The 17,599-nt window shown below is 37.2% G+C and overlaps 4 protein-coding genes and 1 long non-coding RNA gene across 10 annotated transcripts; 3 read left to right on the top strand and 2 right to left on the bottom strand.

Moving 5' to 3' along the window:
• The first annotated feature begins 3,909 nt into the window (after nt 1–3,909).
• Nucleotides 3,910–9,099, top strand: Y-x1b (yellow-x1b). 2 transcript variants are annotated; one of them, XR_004344805.1, is made up of 3 exons: nt 3,910–4,541; nt 4,621–6,651; nt 8,673–9,099. XR_004344805.1 is itself a non-coding variant. In NM_001161554.1 (2 exons), exons 1-2 carry the CDS (start codon nt 5,752–5,754, stop codon nt 9,045–9,047), a joined length of 1,275 nt encoding a protein of 424 aa, NP_001155026.1. The 2 variants fall into 2 exon arrangements, 1 of the variants encoding a protein (NP_001155026.1); NM_001161554.1 differs by lacking the exon at nt 3,910–4,541 and having other exon boundaries at nt 5,752–6,651; nt 8,673–9,047.
• On the bottom strand, nt 6,767–8,650 carry LOC116738534. Its single transcript, XR_004344717.1, has 3 exons — nt 8,302–8,650; nt 8,106–8,197; nt 6,767–8,028 (listed from the first exon to the last, which is right to left on the bottom strand). It is a non-coding gene; the product is annotated as an uncharacterized LOC116738534 (long non-coding RNA).
• Nucleotides 9,100–9,112: 13 nt separating the features above from the next.
• On the bottom strand, nt 9,113–10,967 carry LOC103317307. 3 transcript variants are annotated; one of them, XM_032597983.1, is made up of 3 exons: nt 10,722–10,966; nt 10,220–10,645; nt 9,113–10,122 (listed from the first exon to the last, which is right to left on the bottom strand). In XM_032597983.1, the coding sequence occupies exons 2-3, from the start codon at nt 10,443–10,445 to the stop codon at nt 10,085–10,087; spliced, it is 264 nt and encodes an 87-aa protein (XP_032453874.1). In that variant the 5' UTR covers nt 10,446–10,645; nt 10,722–10,966; the 3' UTR covers nt 9,113–10,084. The 3 variants fall into 3 exon arrangements, with proteins under 3 accessions (XP_032453874.1, XP_008213080.2, XP_008213076.2); XM_008214858.3 differs by having other exon boundaries at nt 9,389–10,122; nt 10,220–10,458; nt 10,729–10,967; XM_008214854.3 differs by having other exon boundaries at nt 9,389–10,458; nt 10,729–10,967.
• A 451-nt stretch (nt 10,968–11,418) lies between these two features.
• Nucleotides 11,419–14,569, top strand: LOC100117700 (SET and MYND domain-containing protein 4). 2 transcript variants are annotated; one of them, XM_008214852.3, is made up of 6 exons: nt 11,419–11,532; nt 11,769–12,741; nt 12,830–13,113; nt 13,187–13,378; nt 13,486–13,620; nt 13,699–14,569. In XM_008214852.3, exons 2-6 carry the CDS (start codon nt 11,784–11,786, stop codon nt 13,951–13,953), a joined length of 1,824 nt encoding a protein of 607 aa, XP_008213074.1. In that variant the 5' UTR covers nt 11,419–11,532; nt 11,769–11,783; the 3' UTR covers nt 13,954–14,569. The 2 variants fall into 2 exon arrangements, with proteins under 2 accessions (XP_008213074.1, XP_008213073.1); XM_008214851.3 differs by lacking the exon at nt 11,419–11,532 and adding an exon at nt 11,539–11,696.
• A 252-nt stretch (nt 14,570–14,821) lies between these two features.
• On the top strand, nt 14,822–17,539 carry LOC100117740 (cleavage stimulation factor subunit 2 tau variant). 2 transcript variants are annotated; one of them, XM_016981254.3, is made up of 8 exons: nt 14,834–15,016; nt 15,111–15,189; nt 15,349–15,935; nt 16,067–16,247; nt 16,340–16,366; nt 16,459–16,565; nt 16,639–16,781; nt 16,876–17,539. In XM_016981254.3, the coding sequence occupies exons 1-8, from the start codon at nt 14,956–14,958 to the stop codon at nt 16,993–16,995; spliced, it is 1,305 nt and encodes a 434-aa protein (XP_016836743.1). In that variant the 5' UTR covers nt 14,834–14,955; the 3' UTR covers nt 16,996–17,539. The 2 variants fall into 2 exon arrangements, with proteins under 2 accessions (XP_003427819.1, XP_016836743.1); XM_003427771.5 differs by lacking the exon at nt 16,340–16,366 and having other exon boundaries at nt 14,822–15,016; nt 16,876–17,494.
• The last annotated feature ends 60 nt before the right edge of the window (nt 17,540–17,599 follow it).

The raw sequence follows: 17,599 nt of genomic DNA, 5'->3' as shown, positions 1-17,599 counted from the left end.
GTAAATTAGTCGTGTGCACGGACTCTTGATGCGATTTTTCAATATATAGAGAGGAACAATCAAGGGACGGGGTGAGAAAAAAATTGTTTGGACGAAAGCTCAGAGGATAAGAGCGTTGTAGTAAATTTTATCAAAAGGAATGAGACGATTTTTAAAAATAAAAACCATTGGAATTTCAATACAATAAACTGTTATGTACTGAATTGATAATGTCAATGCGGCTTTCGCGCTGTTTTATAAAAAGTATTGAGCGAATTGTGGACTCACGAGCTGTGATCGCATTTAAAAAGTCGACGCGAGATTGTATAATTTAATATTGAGAGCTGAGATAGAGAGAAAAAAAATTAATCGATTGGCTATAATATAAATATGAAAAAAGTCGCGCTTCCAATTTTTCGAATTTTAACGTAATAGGCGAAAGCCTCGATGTCGCCGTCGAGAATAAAAAATGAAGAATGTTAGTAGGTACATTAGAAATTCCTCACGAATGTGTAGCGTCTGAAAGTTGGTGTGACTAACAAAGTGTTGCTTATTAATATTAGTTAAATATAAACGATGTATATTTACATAACTGCATTTAGTGACGAGGACATGGCTGTTACAACGCAAGGAAGAACGAAAAATCGATCTGTCGAACGATTGCAACGTATCGTATGTAAAATTTGGCTAAGACTGACGAAATGCAATATATTCGTCACGGTAATCTTCAAAAGCAAAAGTGTGTTCTGTATCGCGACTTCGAATTGGAGCTAAACTGGAGAGAAGATATACCAAACCACAATATTAAGAGAGAATAACGCTGAGGTGGATTAATAGAAAACTAAACAAAATAAAAAATAAAGGACGTATGTAGAGTACTTCGTAATCAAGCACGCGTCTATACGTGTATCAAGGGTAAATCTAAGCGAAAGACGAAAGAAAGATATCTCTATATGTGTACTTCATTGTCTATGGTATCTTATAACGCAACATAAATTATTCGTTAACGTTTGAAAAAACTCTCGAGACGCGCGAACTCGAGCTTTTTTAAATACACAAACACATTTACACACTAACACACACACACACACGCGCGCGCGCGCGCGCAAAAAGATAACGGGGTAGATACATTATATGTAATCGCGGTGCTGCAGGAGAGACGAAAATTTCTAAAAGGGGGAAGAGATAAGAAAACAAATAAGGGTTGAAGACGTGAGCCTTACACGATTTTATCTACATCAATTACTATTTTAATCGAAGAATTATCGATGTAACGCTGCATATATGATATTGATAAAAATGCAAAAAAAAGTCTGGTCGATCGAGTTCCTTCGACCCTCCAAACACTTGTAGTGCCATTGTTTATTATACTCGAGATCGAGACATCGCGTTTCTCTCAAATTTTCATTGTAGCGACGCGTATATATTAGAAGGCTGTAATTTTATTATTATAGGAGAAATGCAGAGAACGGGGAGAAACGGGGGATCGGGATTAATTTAGGCGGGAATTTTGAAAATAAAAGAGAAGAGAGATGGACGAGTATGATTATGCATTTAACGCGACGATATCCAAGAGCTCATTGTGATTCATTGACAATTAAACAAAAAAAAGAGAATTAAAAAAAATACCGAGCGATTCCCTCCGAGCGCGCAAAATTCGAGATTCGATTGTGATGTGTGTGCGTCAAAATCAAATATATAATAGTAGAGAAATCAACGCCGCGAGGGAAAGCCAAGGAGAAAGTACATAATGTATATTTTCTAGTTCTAGTGTGTGAGATGAAAAAAAACTCTTAACTATAAGGCGATTTAAAAAAAAAGAAACAAACAAAGAGAGATTAAAAATAAAAATAAATGTTAGCGGACCAGATCGACATGGTATAGATTCGCACAATAAGTCAAAACTTTTGAAACATTTGCGAGACGCTGGTTCTTCGATTACAAATACAAACGAGCCATAAACTGAGAGAAAGATATGATGCGTTTTTTCGTTGTTGTCGTGAAACGATGAATAATTAGCCGATACAAAGTGAAAATGAGAAACTATAGATACGTATTAGAAAAGAGTCGGGGCGAGAGCGAATATAAAGCTCTCCTTCCCATTGGCCTGATTATATGAGCAGACGATTCGTGTGCAATGGGAAAAAGACGGCCGCGTCGATCTTAAGTCCACGGAGTAAAAATTGAGCGAATGTGTGTGTGTGTGTGTATGTGAGAAAGAAAGAATCGCTTAATATTCGCTACGTAGCAAAACACGATCAAAGAGAAGTCAGCCCTGATTTGCGCCTTATCGCATAGTGTCTGCATTTTTTCGTTGTGCACTACAATTCAATGTGATCGTTCCTGATATCGACGCAGAAGCACTATTGAACGGAAGCCTTTTTGAACGCATAACTCAAGGGTACACGCAAGTACGTACTGTTTTAATGAACAAAAGCGAATAAAATACGATGATAGAACACAAAATAACGATAATATTGATAAGCAAGAAGAAGTGCTTTTACGATGATTAAGAATACAATATTAAAAAAAGGGCCGGGTACGCAAGTATAGGAGCATCGGTAAAATGGTGTGGTAAGGCGACTCGCGCGATGCCGTACGTATATTATAGCTTAGAGGCCAATTTTCCCATTGAGATTTCGTTTGTATAAGCGCCGTGTATTATACATTTACACAAGTGTTCGTGCCATTCTGTTCTCGTTTTTTGGCGATGCGTTGTTGATCGGTACTAAGCATAGACGACGAGAGAGATGAGAAATAATAATAATGATAACTAATTGATTAGACAAAAATTGAAGCAAAAAACAAACGAACGAAATCGTCAAGGTGCATTACACATACGTATAACACCTCGACGAGACTCTTCGTCGTTCGCACAATCGGTCGAGCGATGCGGAACTCCAAAATCGAGAGGGTCACTGAGTGCACTTACACACACGAGCTGTCGTCGACTTTATATACAAGTTTATATAATTAAAAATAAACAACAACAAAGCCGTCGTCATCCTCTTCGCCACCTCGACTGTATTCAATATCCTTTGCGTAGAGGATATATCATATATGTATCATAACGACGGAGAAGAAGAGGACGACGCGGCTGTGCGCCGGGCGAGGCCAGAAAATAAGAAAGAAGCTACTGTTGTATAATTAATTAACGTGTATAATTATAAAAGAAAGTAAATAAAACACTAGGGATCGCGAGATAATCAAACAAGTGCCACTTTCCGAGGATTTTGGAGTTCGCATTTATGTGAATGATATAATGCTGAGTATGTTTGAGTGTACACGGGCTGCGAGTGTGTCGAAGATAATTGTATATCCATACGTATATATTGCGCGTTTTATCTCCGGCGACTTGAAAGCGACGACGCAATGTTCTATATTCCGCGATAATAGGGATTATAAATGAGAAAAAAAATTAAGGATATTTAGAAATGTAAGTCTAAACGAGGGTCAAGACGAGACAATGATTGCATATTATAGTAATGAATAAGAGTCTAGGTATTAGGTAATTGAGCATTAAGTACATTGATATTAAAACAAAAAAAAATTAAATGACTAAGATACATGAATATATATATATAAAGCGATAATTGTCATGATTATCATTATTACTAACACTGTAAACGATTATTAACATTACAATTGTAATTAGAAAATGATTAATTAATAAAGGTTGTCCTGTATGTCAATGGAGTTCTTTATTCGCACGCACCCATCCAAAGTCTATCCACATCCCATAAATGTATTTTTTTATCTATTATTATGCAGTATAGAGTTTATAAAAATAGAATGCATCGTTTACATTTTCTACTTTTCCTCGACTCTGAATAAAAGCGTCTAAATACCTATAAGGCCATCGTCGCCGAGCGTGACATAACGCCGCATTATTATTCCCACCGGAATCCAAATCACGTACGTCAGACTAATCGAGTGCATGCTCAAAGCCGAATGTTTATTAATGCCTTATTTATAACGTCCGTCCTCGCGCACGATCGGCTTGCAACTTTTGTTTTCACGACCAGTCACGCGTTTCCCAGTCGCGTGAACTCGCATCTGCAACCACACGATGATCGTCGTCGTAAAACTGAGCCTAGTCCTGACGTCGGTTCTAGTATCCGGTGCGAAGCTAAGTACCGGTCCAGCCGAGGTGCACATGCAATGGGACTACGTGAACTACAGCTGGCCGTCGTGGGAAGCCTACGAACAGGCGGTAGCCGACAAGTCTTACATTCGGGAGAACAACGTTGTGTCGGGTATCAAGCTATGGCGTGACAGGTTGTACCTAGCTGTACCGCGTCAAAAGCCTGGTATTCCCGTGACACTGACCTCGATTCATGCTGAACCCGAGGACAGGTCGGTAGCGCCGTTGTTAGAGCCGTTTCCTAGCTGGGAGATGCAGAAGCTCGGTGATTGCAAAGCGCTGCAGTTTGTTCAGAGTATGGAGATCGATCCGATGGGCAGGATGTGGGTCATCAACAACGGCAGGATTGACGTGAGGACGAACCATTCCAAGTCGCTGTGTCCGTCACGGATGATGATCTTCGACCTGGAGAACGATGGTGAGACTGGTCTATTGGTTTTTAAAACTTTACGATCGGTAAGATATCGGTGTACTCACTCGAGTTTTCGGGGCTGTAGGCGAACTGCTGCTGGACTACGCGTTCCCAGAGGGTGTGATCAACTCGTCTTCGGTATACCTGAACGATTTAGTCGTGGACCACGAGGACGGCGGCTTCGCCTACATCAGCGACAACGACCCGAGTAATCCAGGCGTCCTAGTGTTCTCCCTCAGGCGAAGAAGCTCCTGGAAGGTAACCCATCACCCGTCGATGTTCGCCAGTCCTGATGCACGGAACATTGTGGTCAACTCGACCCATCTGACCATCGACAGTAACATCGACGGCATCGCTTTGTCTCCTGCTTCAACGGAAGGTCGAGGTAGGACCCTGTTCTACTGTCCGCTGTCTTCGTACGAAACCTTCGCTGTGCCCACGTTCGTACTGAAGAACCCACGAAACCGAGGCCTGGTGAACAAGTACGTCAAGAGTCTTGGTCGAAAGCCATCTCAGGGCGATGGGATGACGGTGACCTCGGCAGGAGTCCTCTACTTTGGTCTTCTACAGAAAAACGCGATCGGAGCCTGGGACACCAAGGATCCGCCCTTCAGCGACAACATACAGATTCTGACGGAGGATCTGGAATTGGTTGAGTGGCCGGACTCGTTCGCAATCGACTCCAAGGGCAGACTCTGGAACACTGCCAAGAGACAATCCGTTATCAGGACTAGCGGGGTGGACAAAAGTGTTCCGAACTTTAGAATTTTAAGGATAGACATAGGTGTTCGAGGCTATCAGTATTACGAGGACGGGAGTGCGCCGGTGTTGCCGGAGATAACGAATCAAAGCGAGTCGTTGCTTGGAAAGCTGATGGGAAATCTGGGGCACGCGGTGAGACACCTCACGCGGAATGTGCTTTCGATGCCGTTTTTCAGGCAATGACCGATTTTTTTTTTTTTTTTTTTTTTGTTGACTTTCCGTTTTCGACAATAAATGGTTGTACGTAACTTTTCTTTTTATTTCTAACCAAACCATTAATTTCTCACTCGACTTCATTATAATCAGAGAACGTGATGATACGCGCTGCTCCGAGGTAAGTATCACAAATATCTTCTGTCGTGTCACAATTATCTTGCGCCATTCTCTGTTGCCGTTGCTTCGCTTAACTTTCAGCGTCAGTTTGCAAATTCTTATAATAAGCAACGGTCAAAATATGTTAGTTTCTCCAATAGCCCTTGTCCTCGTAGCACATCTGCTCAACCCTATCTCAGCGCAACTGTCCAATGCCAGAGTCCATTACCAATGGAACTACGTGAACTACACCTGGCCATCATCTCAGGCTCATGACCAAGCGATCCTGGACGGTTCGTACATCCCCGAACACAATGTCATAAGCGGCGTGAAGGTGTGGAAGGATCGCATCTACCTAACAGTTCCGCGTCTGAAGAAGGGAGTTCCCTCGACCTTGAACTTTGTTCCTCTCGACTCTTCGAACCCCAGTCCTCTGCTGCGACCTTATCCGAGTTGGTCCATGCAGCGGGAGGACGACTGCAACTCCTTCCAGCTGGTTCAGAGTATGGAGATCGATCCCCTGGGCAGAATGTGGGTCATCAACAACGGCAGGACTGAGTTGAGAAGTAACCAGTCGAGGTCCATCTGTCCCTCTCGCCTGGTGATCCTCGACCTGGAAAAAGACGGTGAGATCATTTTGAACTACATCTTCCCCGACAACGTTGTGCAGTCTGAGTCGGTTTACCTGAATGACATCGTCGTGGATCACGAGGACGGTGGTTTCGCCTACATCACTGACAACGACTTGAAGCATCCGGGGATAGTTGTGTTCTCGCTGAGACAAAGACGCTCCTGGAAGGTGAGCCACGAGAGTATGGAAGTTCAGGACGAAGCTGTCCTGATGAGCATCAACGGAACGACCTTCAGCAATAAGTCACCTGTGAACGGTATTGGCCTGTCGCAAGCGTCTGGTAGAAATCGGTGCCTCTACTACTTTCCAATTTCTTCATTCGAACTCTCCGCTGTACCAACTTGGGTATTGAAAAAGCGTTATCGGAGTATCGATAAGTTCGTCGTCAAAGTTGGAAGAAAACCGTCGCAGGTATGATTATGAATTATTTTGATATGCAAGCATTTTACAGGAGAACATAAAAGTTAGAGATGAAGAAAATTAGTGAAATATTAAAAATACTTGATTGTCAGAATGCAATTGCATGTCGATGTTTGCAGATAATTATATTTTATTGAATTTTAAAAATATATAATGAAACGTTATCACAGTAGACAGTACTAATCGTTATTTCTTACAATTTTAAACTTTAATTTTTTGTTTGATCAAATATGAAAAGATACGACTTAGTCGATGAAAGTTACTTGACTTCTATTTAACAAACTTTTTGACACATGGCTTTTAAATCTTCCAACTGATATTTCTCTGCTGCAGCTAAAAGTTTGTCTGCATAAGTAAACAACTTAGACACATATCTAGTATACATGAACAATAGTAACTGCTTCATAATTTCTGAATCTACATCCTTGATCTACAGTTTGGTTATTTTCTTTTTTTTATTCAACAACATTGCAAATGTAGGAGTTCGTGCCATCAAAATAGCTCTGTTAGGAGGAATCTCTTCTCCTTTCACAACTAATGTAATATCCTTCTCTTTATTGTCTTCTAGCAGTTTTCTTAAGTCTACATTAAATTGTTTAATTTTGTAGTACACATAAATCTCAAATTCAAGATCAAGGCAATCATCAGGCACCTATTGCGCATGTGACCAACCATCACCCATAATTGATTCTTTGCACATTGATCCTAAGAATCTAAACCTTGGTTTTCATGGAAATGCTTGTTTTTTTGGTTTGATTAACTTGTGTCTTTGTACTCTGTAATCGACAACTTAGTTTTGCAAGTAAAGAAATTTTCAAGTTGTATATTACTCAAAACACGAACATACACACCCAGATGTGTTTCATCATCTGCTTCCATCTTTTCCATCACAAAATAGAACTGTAATTCATTAAAGTCACCAGCTCGGTATACATTTGATCGAACAAATCCTTTCTCCTTGAACAAATCTGATTCGGAGAATTCCTTTATATACCAGTCGCAATCTAGCTTAATAGATCTGTATTCTGGTATGTTGGAGGTGACCTCCTTCTCAGTCTTAGTATCGTCATCGTTGTCTTTCTCATCAAGTGACTTTATATCAAATTCTGCTGTTTTGTAGTTTGCCTCATAAATCTCTGTATCTTTATAGTTGTAGTCTTCTTCATCATCGTACTTTAGTTTAACTTTTGGTTCCTTTGGTGGCGGGGGTGGAGAAGGTTATTTACAAGTACGTGACGATGCTACTATCATTACTGTCCAAGTGGTAGTCGTCGTCCCTGCACAGATGACGTCCGCGTTTTCTATCAGAATCAGAATCATCATCAGAAGTGCTGTTTATATGCGAGTTGTCCATTTTCTAGGTTTTTGCTATACAAACCGTCAAAATATTTCGTTTAGATATTTTAATTAATCCCATCATTACGATTGAATAATTATTTACTCACTTCTTTTTTCTGAAGAAGATTTTAGCTGACTCAAATATAAAAAACTCTAAGTATGTCGAAAATGCTTTCTTCGTGCGTCCTTTTGAGTCTGCCTTTATGCACAAGTAGCAACAAGTAAAAAGTCGATTATTAATTTTTAGATTCTTACTTAAACCTAAGTAATATGAAGTTAGGATATGTTTATCGATATACATACCTTTAATAAAGATAATCGCTGATCGGTGGTAACGCAGGAAGTACAGATAGAAATTAAGGGCATGCAGACATGGACCGCCAAAACATTCAAGTCAAGTTCAAGTTACTGCGATGTGCGCAGACTGCAGGAGTCTGGACACGTCCGGACGTGTTTCCGCAGGCAGTGCAGACCCGCGTTTTTGGACTGGAAAGTTGGTAACGCGAAGCGCGCATGAAATTTGAAATTAAACAACTTCGTCTTGTCTTATTTTATCGTGAAAAAATATAAATATTCAGATTTTTTATAAAAATGCATTGCACAACAAAACTTAGTTTTGGTATGCATGCAAACTAGGTTTTTTACATTGTATAATTTACCGATTTTCATTTCAGTCCGGAGGTATGATGGTATCATCAACAGGCATCCTGTACTTCGGCCTTTTGGGTGAAGACGCAGTATCCTCTTGGAATACCGCATCACCACCTTTCACCGATAACCAACGCATAGTCATCCAAGATCATGAACTATCGCAATACCCGGACAGCTTCGCCCTGGACGAACGCAGCCATCTCTGGTACACGTCGAACAGATTGCAGGTCTTCATTACTGACAAAGTCGACGTGGATAGGATCAACATCAGGCTGATCGTTGCTGACATCGAAGCCAAGAACTATCAATACTTTAAAGACGGCAGTGCTCCCAAGTTGCCGAAGATCGGAGAAACGCGACTGAGAAATTTCGTTCAGAAACGATTGTTGATTATGTGACATAATTATATATTATGCAAGCTAAATTCTTGTATAAATCAGTATACATGTAGTCTGGTTTCAGCTTTTAGTTTTTTTAATTGAAATTTCAATCATAATACCATTCTTACAATGATGATGATTTTTACATTTATCAACTGATGATTTTTTTAGTCATAATACGTCAAATAGGACTTGAACACCTTTTTTAAAATTTACTCTGTGTACGAGTTACTTCAACAATAAAATAATAAATATGAGACAAAATGAGATATCTCCAACATACATAACATTTATGAAACATAAAATAGTACATATAGTATTACTTATACTATAAATAAAAATAAAAAAAGGAATATACTTCATTTGTATAAACTGCTTGATTCTGATTCAACAATAGATTTGTTTAATCAGATTAGAAAATAAATTACAAACTAAATGTAAGTGGCTTCATTTTGACTTAAGAAACCTTTTTACATATTACTTTTAAATCCTTCAACTTGAATTTATCAGCTGCAGCTGAAAGTTCTTTTGCGTATGTAAACAGCTTTGTTACATAGCCACTATAAATGAATAATAGTATCTGTTTCATGATATCAGGATCAACATCATTGATCTCCAGTTTGCTTGCTTTCTTATCTTTATCCAATAACTTTGCAAAAGTTGCGCTTCTTTCTTTCATAATGGTTCTATTAGCAGGAAATTCTTTACCGTTCACAACTAATCTAATACTCTTTGCTTTATTATCTTTCAACAGTTTTTCTAATTTAAGATTGGATGATGGTGTTTTAAAATAAATATTGATCTTGAATGTTAACTGACGATTATCGTCAGGCACGAAACGATATGACCAATAATCATCCAAAAGTCGATCTTCACTTAATGATCCTAAAAAACGAAAACCTGGCTTTCGAGGAAATTTGTGGAATTTTGATGAATTTAAAGTATTAATTTAATTACGTAACTTTTGTAACTGACTGTAGCTTCAGATCGTATGTTACTCAAAACGCAAACGTATACACCAAAGTGTGTCTTATCATCCGTTTTAAGTTTTTCCATCACAAAATAGAATTGAAATTCATTGCAGTCAGCAACCCTATATATTTTTTATCGAATAAATCCTTTCTCATTGAATAAATCTGAGTAAGAGAAGACATAGTACATCCAATCGCAGTATTTAACGTTAATTGTACCATGTTGCGATTTGTAGGTTGACTTCTCAATCTCGGAACCTTCGTCATCGTCTTCTTCCTCATTGTCTTGTTCGTTGTACTTTAGTTCAAGTTTTGGTTTCTTGGGCGGTGGAGAAGGTGGCCTTCGACGCGATTCGTCACTATCATCACTGTCATCTTCATCCCAAGGATTACGTCTGTGGAATCCATCAGAGTCAGAATCACTACTGCTGTGCGTGTTGCCCATTTTACAAGCTTCGCTGCAAACAGTAAAAAAATCGTCGTTTATTCGTAAATAAGGAATTCCATAAAATAATTGTTGACTCGGTTCTTTTCCTGGAAATCCAGCAGGACTATGGCAATTCAAGGAGAAACGTTCAACGTCTTTTTGGCTTCGATCTACTATGTGTGATTTTATGGTTAAATGCGTCTGATTTTACATTTATCCTGTGCACACAAATAAAGCTAAATTAATTTAAAACAATCATAATCCGTCACTGTTTACGAAACAGTAGTTACTTACGTCTTACAATGAAAAAGAATTAATCCCGAGATTCTCCGAGGAAGTCGGCTCAACCGCTAAAAACGCACTGATATGCTCATTGCTCACGTCTGAACGTGTTTTGCCGAACGGGAAACAAAAGTAGATTAGCAGATCGGATCGGATCATGCGAATCGGCCCTTGAGTTGAAAGGTAAGGCTGATCTGGTTTTGTTTGCATATCATGCGTCAAGAATGAAATTGTAATCAAGAAAACTATATAAGTACACATACGCGTGCCGAGCAAGGAAGCTCATAGAGAGAAGTACTTCGCTTACTACTTATTATTCTTGTAGAGCAGTTTATATTTGCATCCCTCTATAAAGTCGTAGTAGCTCCTATAGCTATAGAGGTATACGGGTCTCTGGAGTCTGGATTGTTGAGAGGGGTTCCGTCGTAAGTATATACAGTATACAATCCCCTGCAGGTGCTGCATGTGCGTAACTGCGTACTTTTTATTACGACCTGACCTGGCCTCATTTGCCACCATCGCACCGTCTCTGATGTTTATTGCCATTATATATAAACGTCTTTGTGCATCGACGATCGAGCGACAAGCGATACTCAATTTTTCATGTTGTTCAGATTTATTAAGTTATATATTCAATTAACCCCTATTTGAGTTTGAAATTCGCGCCTAAAAATGTTGCGAGTCCGCGAGGCGTGACCGGAAATCGCCATTACTTTCTAGCTTTGTTTTGTTTTTGTGTGCGAGATTGCGGCGTTTTGCAGTCGGTGGAATTCCTCGAATTTTATCGCCAGGCGCAAGTACGGACTACAGCGCATTATAGTAGGTATGTACAGCCACTTTGTTGCGCAATTGCTTTGTTTATCGAAGTTCGAACCAAGCTATAGTTACTACTCTTTCAAGTCGCTAGTTGCACGGATACTTAAACGTGGCTGGTTTTATGTTTTATTCGATCAAATTCGAAGTTTCATTGCACAAATAAATAACCAAGTAACAAGAAGGCATATCGACTTTATCTTAACCTATATAATTTGAAATTTATATCCTTTATATATATTTTAGATATAAACGTTTAAAATGGTAGATGCAATGAGTGACGACTGTTTTATTGCCTTTGCAAATGACGCTTTGAAAAAACAGATTGACGATATATTATCTGTTAGTGATATTTTTGAAAAAAAAGATGTAAAAGACAGCATTATTAGAAAATCTTCAAAAAAATCAGACGAAGTACGCAAAGCCTGTAATCAACTTTTTGTGGGTAAACATAGTCGTGGTCAAGAAGATCATACAAAGATCTTGGCTCTCTATTCGAAAAGCATTGCTCTTGCACCCAAAGACTCTGAAGAACTTGCTTTAGCTTACAGTAACAGATCTGCTGTATTGAAGCATTTGAATTTACCAGAAAAATCTTTGATTGATATTCATCGAGCTTTAGAGATCACAAAATCGGATAATTTAAAACTCAAACTTTTAACTCGAAAGACAAATTGTTTAAAAATCAATGATGAGCAAGATTTAAAACCAAGTGACAAAATTGGGAATGATAAACAATTCCTACTAGTTACAGCACCTCAACAAAAATTAAAATTTCCTGTATTCACTCCTTCCCAAAAAATACCATGTGCTGCTGAAAGCGTTACGATTGCGTACAATGAGAGCATTGGTAGACATCTGATTGCAACTCGAGATATTAAACCTGGTGAAGTTATTATTGCTGAAGAAGGATATGCTGTTTTTCCAAAGATAAAAAAAATGTACTTGTTTTGCTCTCACTGTTTGACTTTCGCTTGGAATGGAATTCCATGTGATAACTGTGCCTTAGCACTGTACTGTAGTGAAGAATGCAAGAAAAAAGCTTTGGAAGAGTATCACGATGTTGAGTGTTTCATACTTCCCTTTCTGTTGAGCAAACCTTTTGAGTTTGTAGATGTGGATGTTATAGCAATGACAGCTAGATTTTTTATTAGAGCAGTTAAATCAGAAGGACTCCAAAATGTTCTTACGGACTCTAGACTGATAGATGACGAGGATGGTAAATTAAAATTTAAAAAATCTCTTTAAAAACTGCTTACATTATACAATTATTTCAAGGTATTCTTTTTATATTTGTCAAATTTCAGGTCTGCATATGGAAGGTCTTTTGTTTAATGAAATTTATGATAACAAAAAGTTTAAATTTTGTTACAATCTATTGACTCATGAAGAACATACAAAACAAAAGATTCCTGCTCAAGAGTTTTATTCATGTTTGTTGGTGAATTTATTAATTAAACATACAAGACTTTTGGATGAATACAAGATAATCAGCGATGGTGATTTAAGAATAACAAATCCAACAGAAGTATTGGAAATAAAAATTAGTCTTGCCAAAATCACTAATATCCTTGCCGTTAATATTCATACTGTACGGTGTAACTTAAACATTAATATTGTCTTGAACTTTTTCTCTCAAATCTAATTGCTTCTTTTATTTTTAGTTTCAAGGATCATTATGTGATTGTAATTATTTTGCTAATTGCAATGATACATGTACTGGTAAAAGAGGACAAATATTTGCATCATGTACTAGCCTTATAAATCATAGTTGTCATCCAAATATTAGTAGGATGTTTATGCCACAAAGAAAAGTTGTAGTATTCACTACATGTCCAGTCAAAAAGGGAGAACAGGTAAAATTATTTCAATTTAATTAAACATGTCTATTACAAATTACAGGATGCAATATAAAAATATTGAAATTAGCTATAAAAACTCATTTATTAAAATGTAATTACAGTTATGTGATACTTATGGTCCAACTGTAAGATACACAAACAAAATTCAAAGACAACAATATTTGCAGAATAACTATAATTTCACATGCAGGTGTCAAGCTTGTAGAGAGAACTGGTCAATAGAACTGAACAAATCGGTATAAAATCTTTTTAATTCTAATTATTTAGTTGTATTTTTAGATTATTGAAATGTAATGATTATTTCAAACTTTCAGGATCTAACATGTTTCAAAAAATTGAACCCTAAGTGGTACAAAAACCGATATCTTAAAGCTGATTCTGTCCAAGACTGGACATACAACGAGAAAACTATGCAAGATGTTGTAAAAGCATCAGAATTGGCATACAACTCCTTTAATCAAAACAAAGCGTATGTGTTATCAATTCCATGTAGAGATTACATTGAACATGCTTTTTATAAATTTTATGAAGATGACTGCCATGTCCCTGACTTATGTGTATACATGTGAGGCATACTCTTTTGCATTAGTTTATGATTTTATTAATAGTTTTAAGTGGCTTTTATAGTTCCCGATGCCTTTTTTTTTAATGAACAAATATTTATAGTAGTAATGATTATAGGTTTTTAAAATATTTCTAAATAATCAGAATAAATTACTTAGCTTGCAAGATTTTTATAAAATATTAAAATTGTGTCCGGTTTATTTGTAGAATTTACGATAGAATAATTTTCAAAAAACTTCAACAAAGATTTTTAGGTCATTAATTTCTCAAACAGTAAAGTAATTACAGAAATTTTGTATACAGATTTATATATGTATTGCTTCTCATTTTTGTTATCTTCATGATTAGTATTGCCAAGATGAAACTGTTTCATGATTCTATAATCTAATATTATGTCATTATTTATAATCAAACTTTTTTTAAAGATATATTACTTGAACGAAATTTTATCATAAAATAGTTCATTTCTTGTTCATTTCATGTTTATTTATTTTTATGTCTTGATATGTACAACAATTGATAGTATATCTATATTATTAAAAAATTTAACTACAATAAAAAAATTGTGCTGTAACAAATTGTCTTCTAATGTTAAAATAAACATTAATTTTAATAAAATAATGCTTTTGTTTCTTGATTACTTACCCTTTCTCTTGCAGAAAAGTTATTGAACTATTAAAATTTTATCGTAAGACTTTTATTTTTCGATTTAGTGTACCAATGCATTACTAACGCAATTTTCATACATTTTCAAGTATATTTTATAAAATTGTGAATCTTAATTTAAATCTCGCGCGCCCACTGTACTACACGAGTGCGAATATTAGGTCATTTAGCAATCTAAACTGCGAGTGGGGCTGAGTGGCATATATGTATTCTGTGTACAGTCTACACCATAATGTCTACACTATACACAGCCGCAGTGTACCGTGCAAGAACTACTGTGCGCCTGATCGCTTTTTCGAATTTTCTATAATAAACAAAAGAGAAGCGACAAAACCGGCAAAATGAGTAATTCAACTATTTCAGATCAATCCCTGATGGATAAGTCCATGAGAAGCGTCTTCGGTAAGGAAAACTGAGTTTCTGTACTGCTGTTGCGCTCGACGGCTGACTCCGATTTCAAATTTTTTTCTAATACTTTACTTCGTCTCTTTTGCAGTCGGGAATATCCCGTACGAAGCAACGGAGGAGAACCTTAAGGACATCTTCAGCGAGGTGGGCCCAGTTTTGTCTTTCAAGTGAGATATTTGGTTTTTGTTATTGATTGGTTCTAACCTCCAAGCTCTCTAACCTATAAGTTCAGTGTTTACGATGCTTGCGACGAATTTTATTGTACTTTTTCATGACAGACAGTTTTTCTGGATAAAAGAGTAATTTATCGTTTTGTTGCGTCTTAGGTTGGTCTTTGATCGAGAGACTGGAAAACCAAAGGGATATGGATTTTGTGAGTACAAGGATCAAGAGACGGCCCTCAGTGCTATGCGGAACTTGAATGGCTATGAGATAGGAGGTAGAACCTTGCGTGTGGATAATGCCTGTACAGAGAAGAGCCGGATGGAGATGCAGAGTCTTCTGCAAGGTCAGAACACAGAAAATCCATATGGAGAAGTGGTTCAAGCAGACAAAGCACCAGAAGCTATTAGCAAAGCAGTTGCTTCTCTACCTCCAGAACAGATGTTTGAACTTATGAAGCAAATGAAACTTTGCGTACAGAACAATCCCAATGAAGCCAGACAGATGCTGCTGCAAAATCCACAATTGGCCTATGCATTGTTGCAAGCACAGGTTGTCATGAGGATAGTTGATCCTCACACAGCTGTTAGTATGCTGCACAAGGCTAATCCTATTCCAGGTGTGCTTACACCACCAGAAAAGCCATCAGTTGTAACTTCAGTTCCACCACGTATTGAGGAACCTTGGGTAACATCCAGGCCACCACCACTACCAGTTATCGCTGCCAACCCACCTGCTCCTATATTTGCTAGTGAGTGCTCTTGATTTTTATTATCATCATAGAACATTTTCCTTCTCTTGGATATAAGAATAAAATGAACCAATGTTTATTTTTATAGCAAAATACATTTTTAATCTTTTTTATTTTTTCAAATTTTCTAGATCAAGACGTTGATTTAAGAACTATGGACAGACAAATAGATCCAAGGATAGCAAGAATGGATCAAGATCTCAGAGGACCGCCACCTCAGACAACAGTAGCACCACCTCCACCTGTAGTTCCTTCAATTGTTCCTGCCCCCATTGATCCAAGAACAGTTGCAGGTTTTAACATGTCAGAAAGGTTAGACAAATTCTCTGTAAAACTCATTTTCATCATTCTACTAACACAATCATCAACTAATCCAACATTCATATTTTCTGGTTCATGCATAGTGTTCTACCTATGGAAGGAATTGACAGGTTCCATTTATTATACTAATAAAAGTACAGCTGTTATGTAGATTTTATAGGAGATCATAAATCTAATGCAATTTTTATATATTTTTTAACAGTGGTTTCTCATCAAGAGACCCCAGGGCTGACAGGTTTCCCAGAGATCCACGAGATCCGCGAGATCCAAGAATGTCCGTCGATCCCAGGATGGCTGCTAAAGTCAATGGTAATCATAATACGCTATGTATACGTTTTTAATAAGGCAAAAAGCAACAAATAGATCAACGATTTTTTTGTAGCTATTCCACCAACCGTTGTACCTCCACCTGTTGTTGGAACAACTGCAGCAGCAGGAACTGCAATAACAAGTAGTAGTGCGCGATTAATGGCAGGAATGTCATCCGCAGGAAATATCCCAAGTGGAGCAACTGACCAGGAAAAGGTAATTTCTAAAACTTATTCTTCTTATATCATTATTCAAACTAATAGAATTAAATTATTGTTTGATTAAACTAAAAATTTTCGTTGTTTTTTAGGCGGCTCTCATTATGCAAGTACTGCAGCTATCAGATGAGCAGATAGCCATGTTACCCCCAGAACAACGACAGAGTATCCTAGTGCTAAAGGAACAAATTGCGAAAAGTACACAACGTTAATCTTACATGGTTCTTACGATGTATTAAATCTAGGAATAAACTATATTTAAGTATACGGTAAACGACATTGGTGCATTGCTGTCGCGTAGTCCAAACGACTGAAAAATGGCGAGCATCAGCAACATCATGCTTTTTGTATTGTGAGAAGCGATGACCTTTAAGTACCTCTAAACTTAAGTAAATTGAAAAAAAATGTTAACGTCATCCGCTTGGAATATAAACTTTTGGGAGAAATTTTCAGTGATCTTGTTCTATATAGAAAAATGTTTAGTGTTCATCATAAAACTTCTTTTTGTTGAGCATTCGAGTATTTTTTTAATAGGTAAAATATGAAATTTTTATTGAATAGTTGATAAACGGTAATTACCATTCTCAAAATCAACAAAATATTGAAATTTGTGAATTTGTCATCGAAAAAGAAACCGGATACATAGCAAACTTTTGTACGTTGAGATCGAACATAAACAAGCAGGCTATTATCTGCTCTAATTTATATTAATTAGCAATTCAAATTTGGCTTCATAAATAAACGTATTATCTGGAATTTTATAATTTTATCCATCTTCAACCTTTCCATACCTAATAAATAAAATAATTATTTAGA

Source organism: Nasonia vitripennis, chromosome 1 (assembly GCF_009193385.2).
Source record: "Nasonia vitripennis strain AsymCx chromosome 1, Nvit_psr_1.1, whole genome shotgun sequence".
NCBI lineage: Eukaryota > Metazoa > Arthropoda > Insecta > Hymenoptera > Pteromalidae > Nasonia > Nasonia vitripennis.
This window is presented reverse-complemented; position numbering and strand designations above follow the sequence as displayed.

Bases quoted from the DNA above. Each gene is read 5' to 3' on its own strand.
- Y-x1b (NM_001161554.1), top strand. From the start codon at position 5,752: ATGTTAGTTTCTCCAATAGCCCTTGTCCTCGTAGCACATCTGCTCAAC. The intron at 6,652-8,672 runs GTATGATTATGA...TTTTCATTTCAG, and splicing joins TTGGAAGAAAACCGTCGCAG to TCCGGAGGTATGATGGTATC.
- LOC103317307 (XM_008214854.3), bottom strand. From the start codon at position 10,919: ATGCAAACAAAACCAGATCAGCCTTACCTTTCAACTCAAGGGCCGATT. The intron at 10,459-10,728 runs GTAAGACGTAAG...TACTGTTTGCAG, and splicing joins GGGATTAATTCTTTTTCATT to CGAAGCTTGTAAAATGGGCA.
- LOC100117700 (XM_008214852.3), top strand. From the start codon at position 11,784: ATGGTAGATGCAATGAGTGACGACTGTTTTATTGCCTTTGCAAATGAC. The intron at 13,114-13,186 runs GTACGGTGTAAC...TTTTATTTTTAG, and splicing joins TTGCCGTTAATATTCATACT to TTTCAAGGATCATTATGTGA. The intron at 13,621-13,698 runs GTATAAAATCTT...TCAAACTTTCAG, and splicing joins CAATAGAACTGAACAAATCG to GATCTAACATGTTTCAAAAA.
- LOC100117740 (XM_016981254.3), top strand. From the start codon at position 14,956: ATGAGTAATTCAACTATTTCAGATCAATCCCTGATGGATAAGTCCATG. The intron at 15,190-15,348 runs GTGAGATATTTG...GTTGCGTCTTAG, and splicing joins GGCCCAGTTTTGTCTTTCAA to GTTGGTCTTTGATCGAGAGA. The intron at 16,782-16,875 runs GTAATTTCTAAA...GTTGTTTTTTAG, and splicing joins GAGCAACTGACCAGGAAAAG to GCGGCTCTCATTATGCAAGT.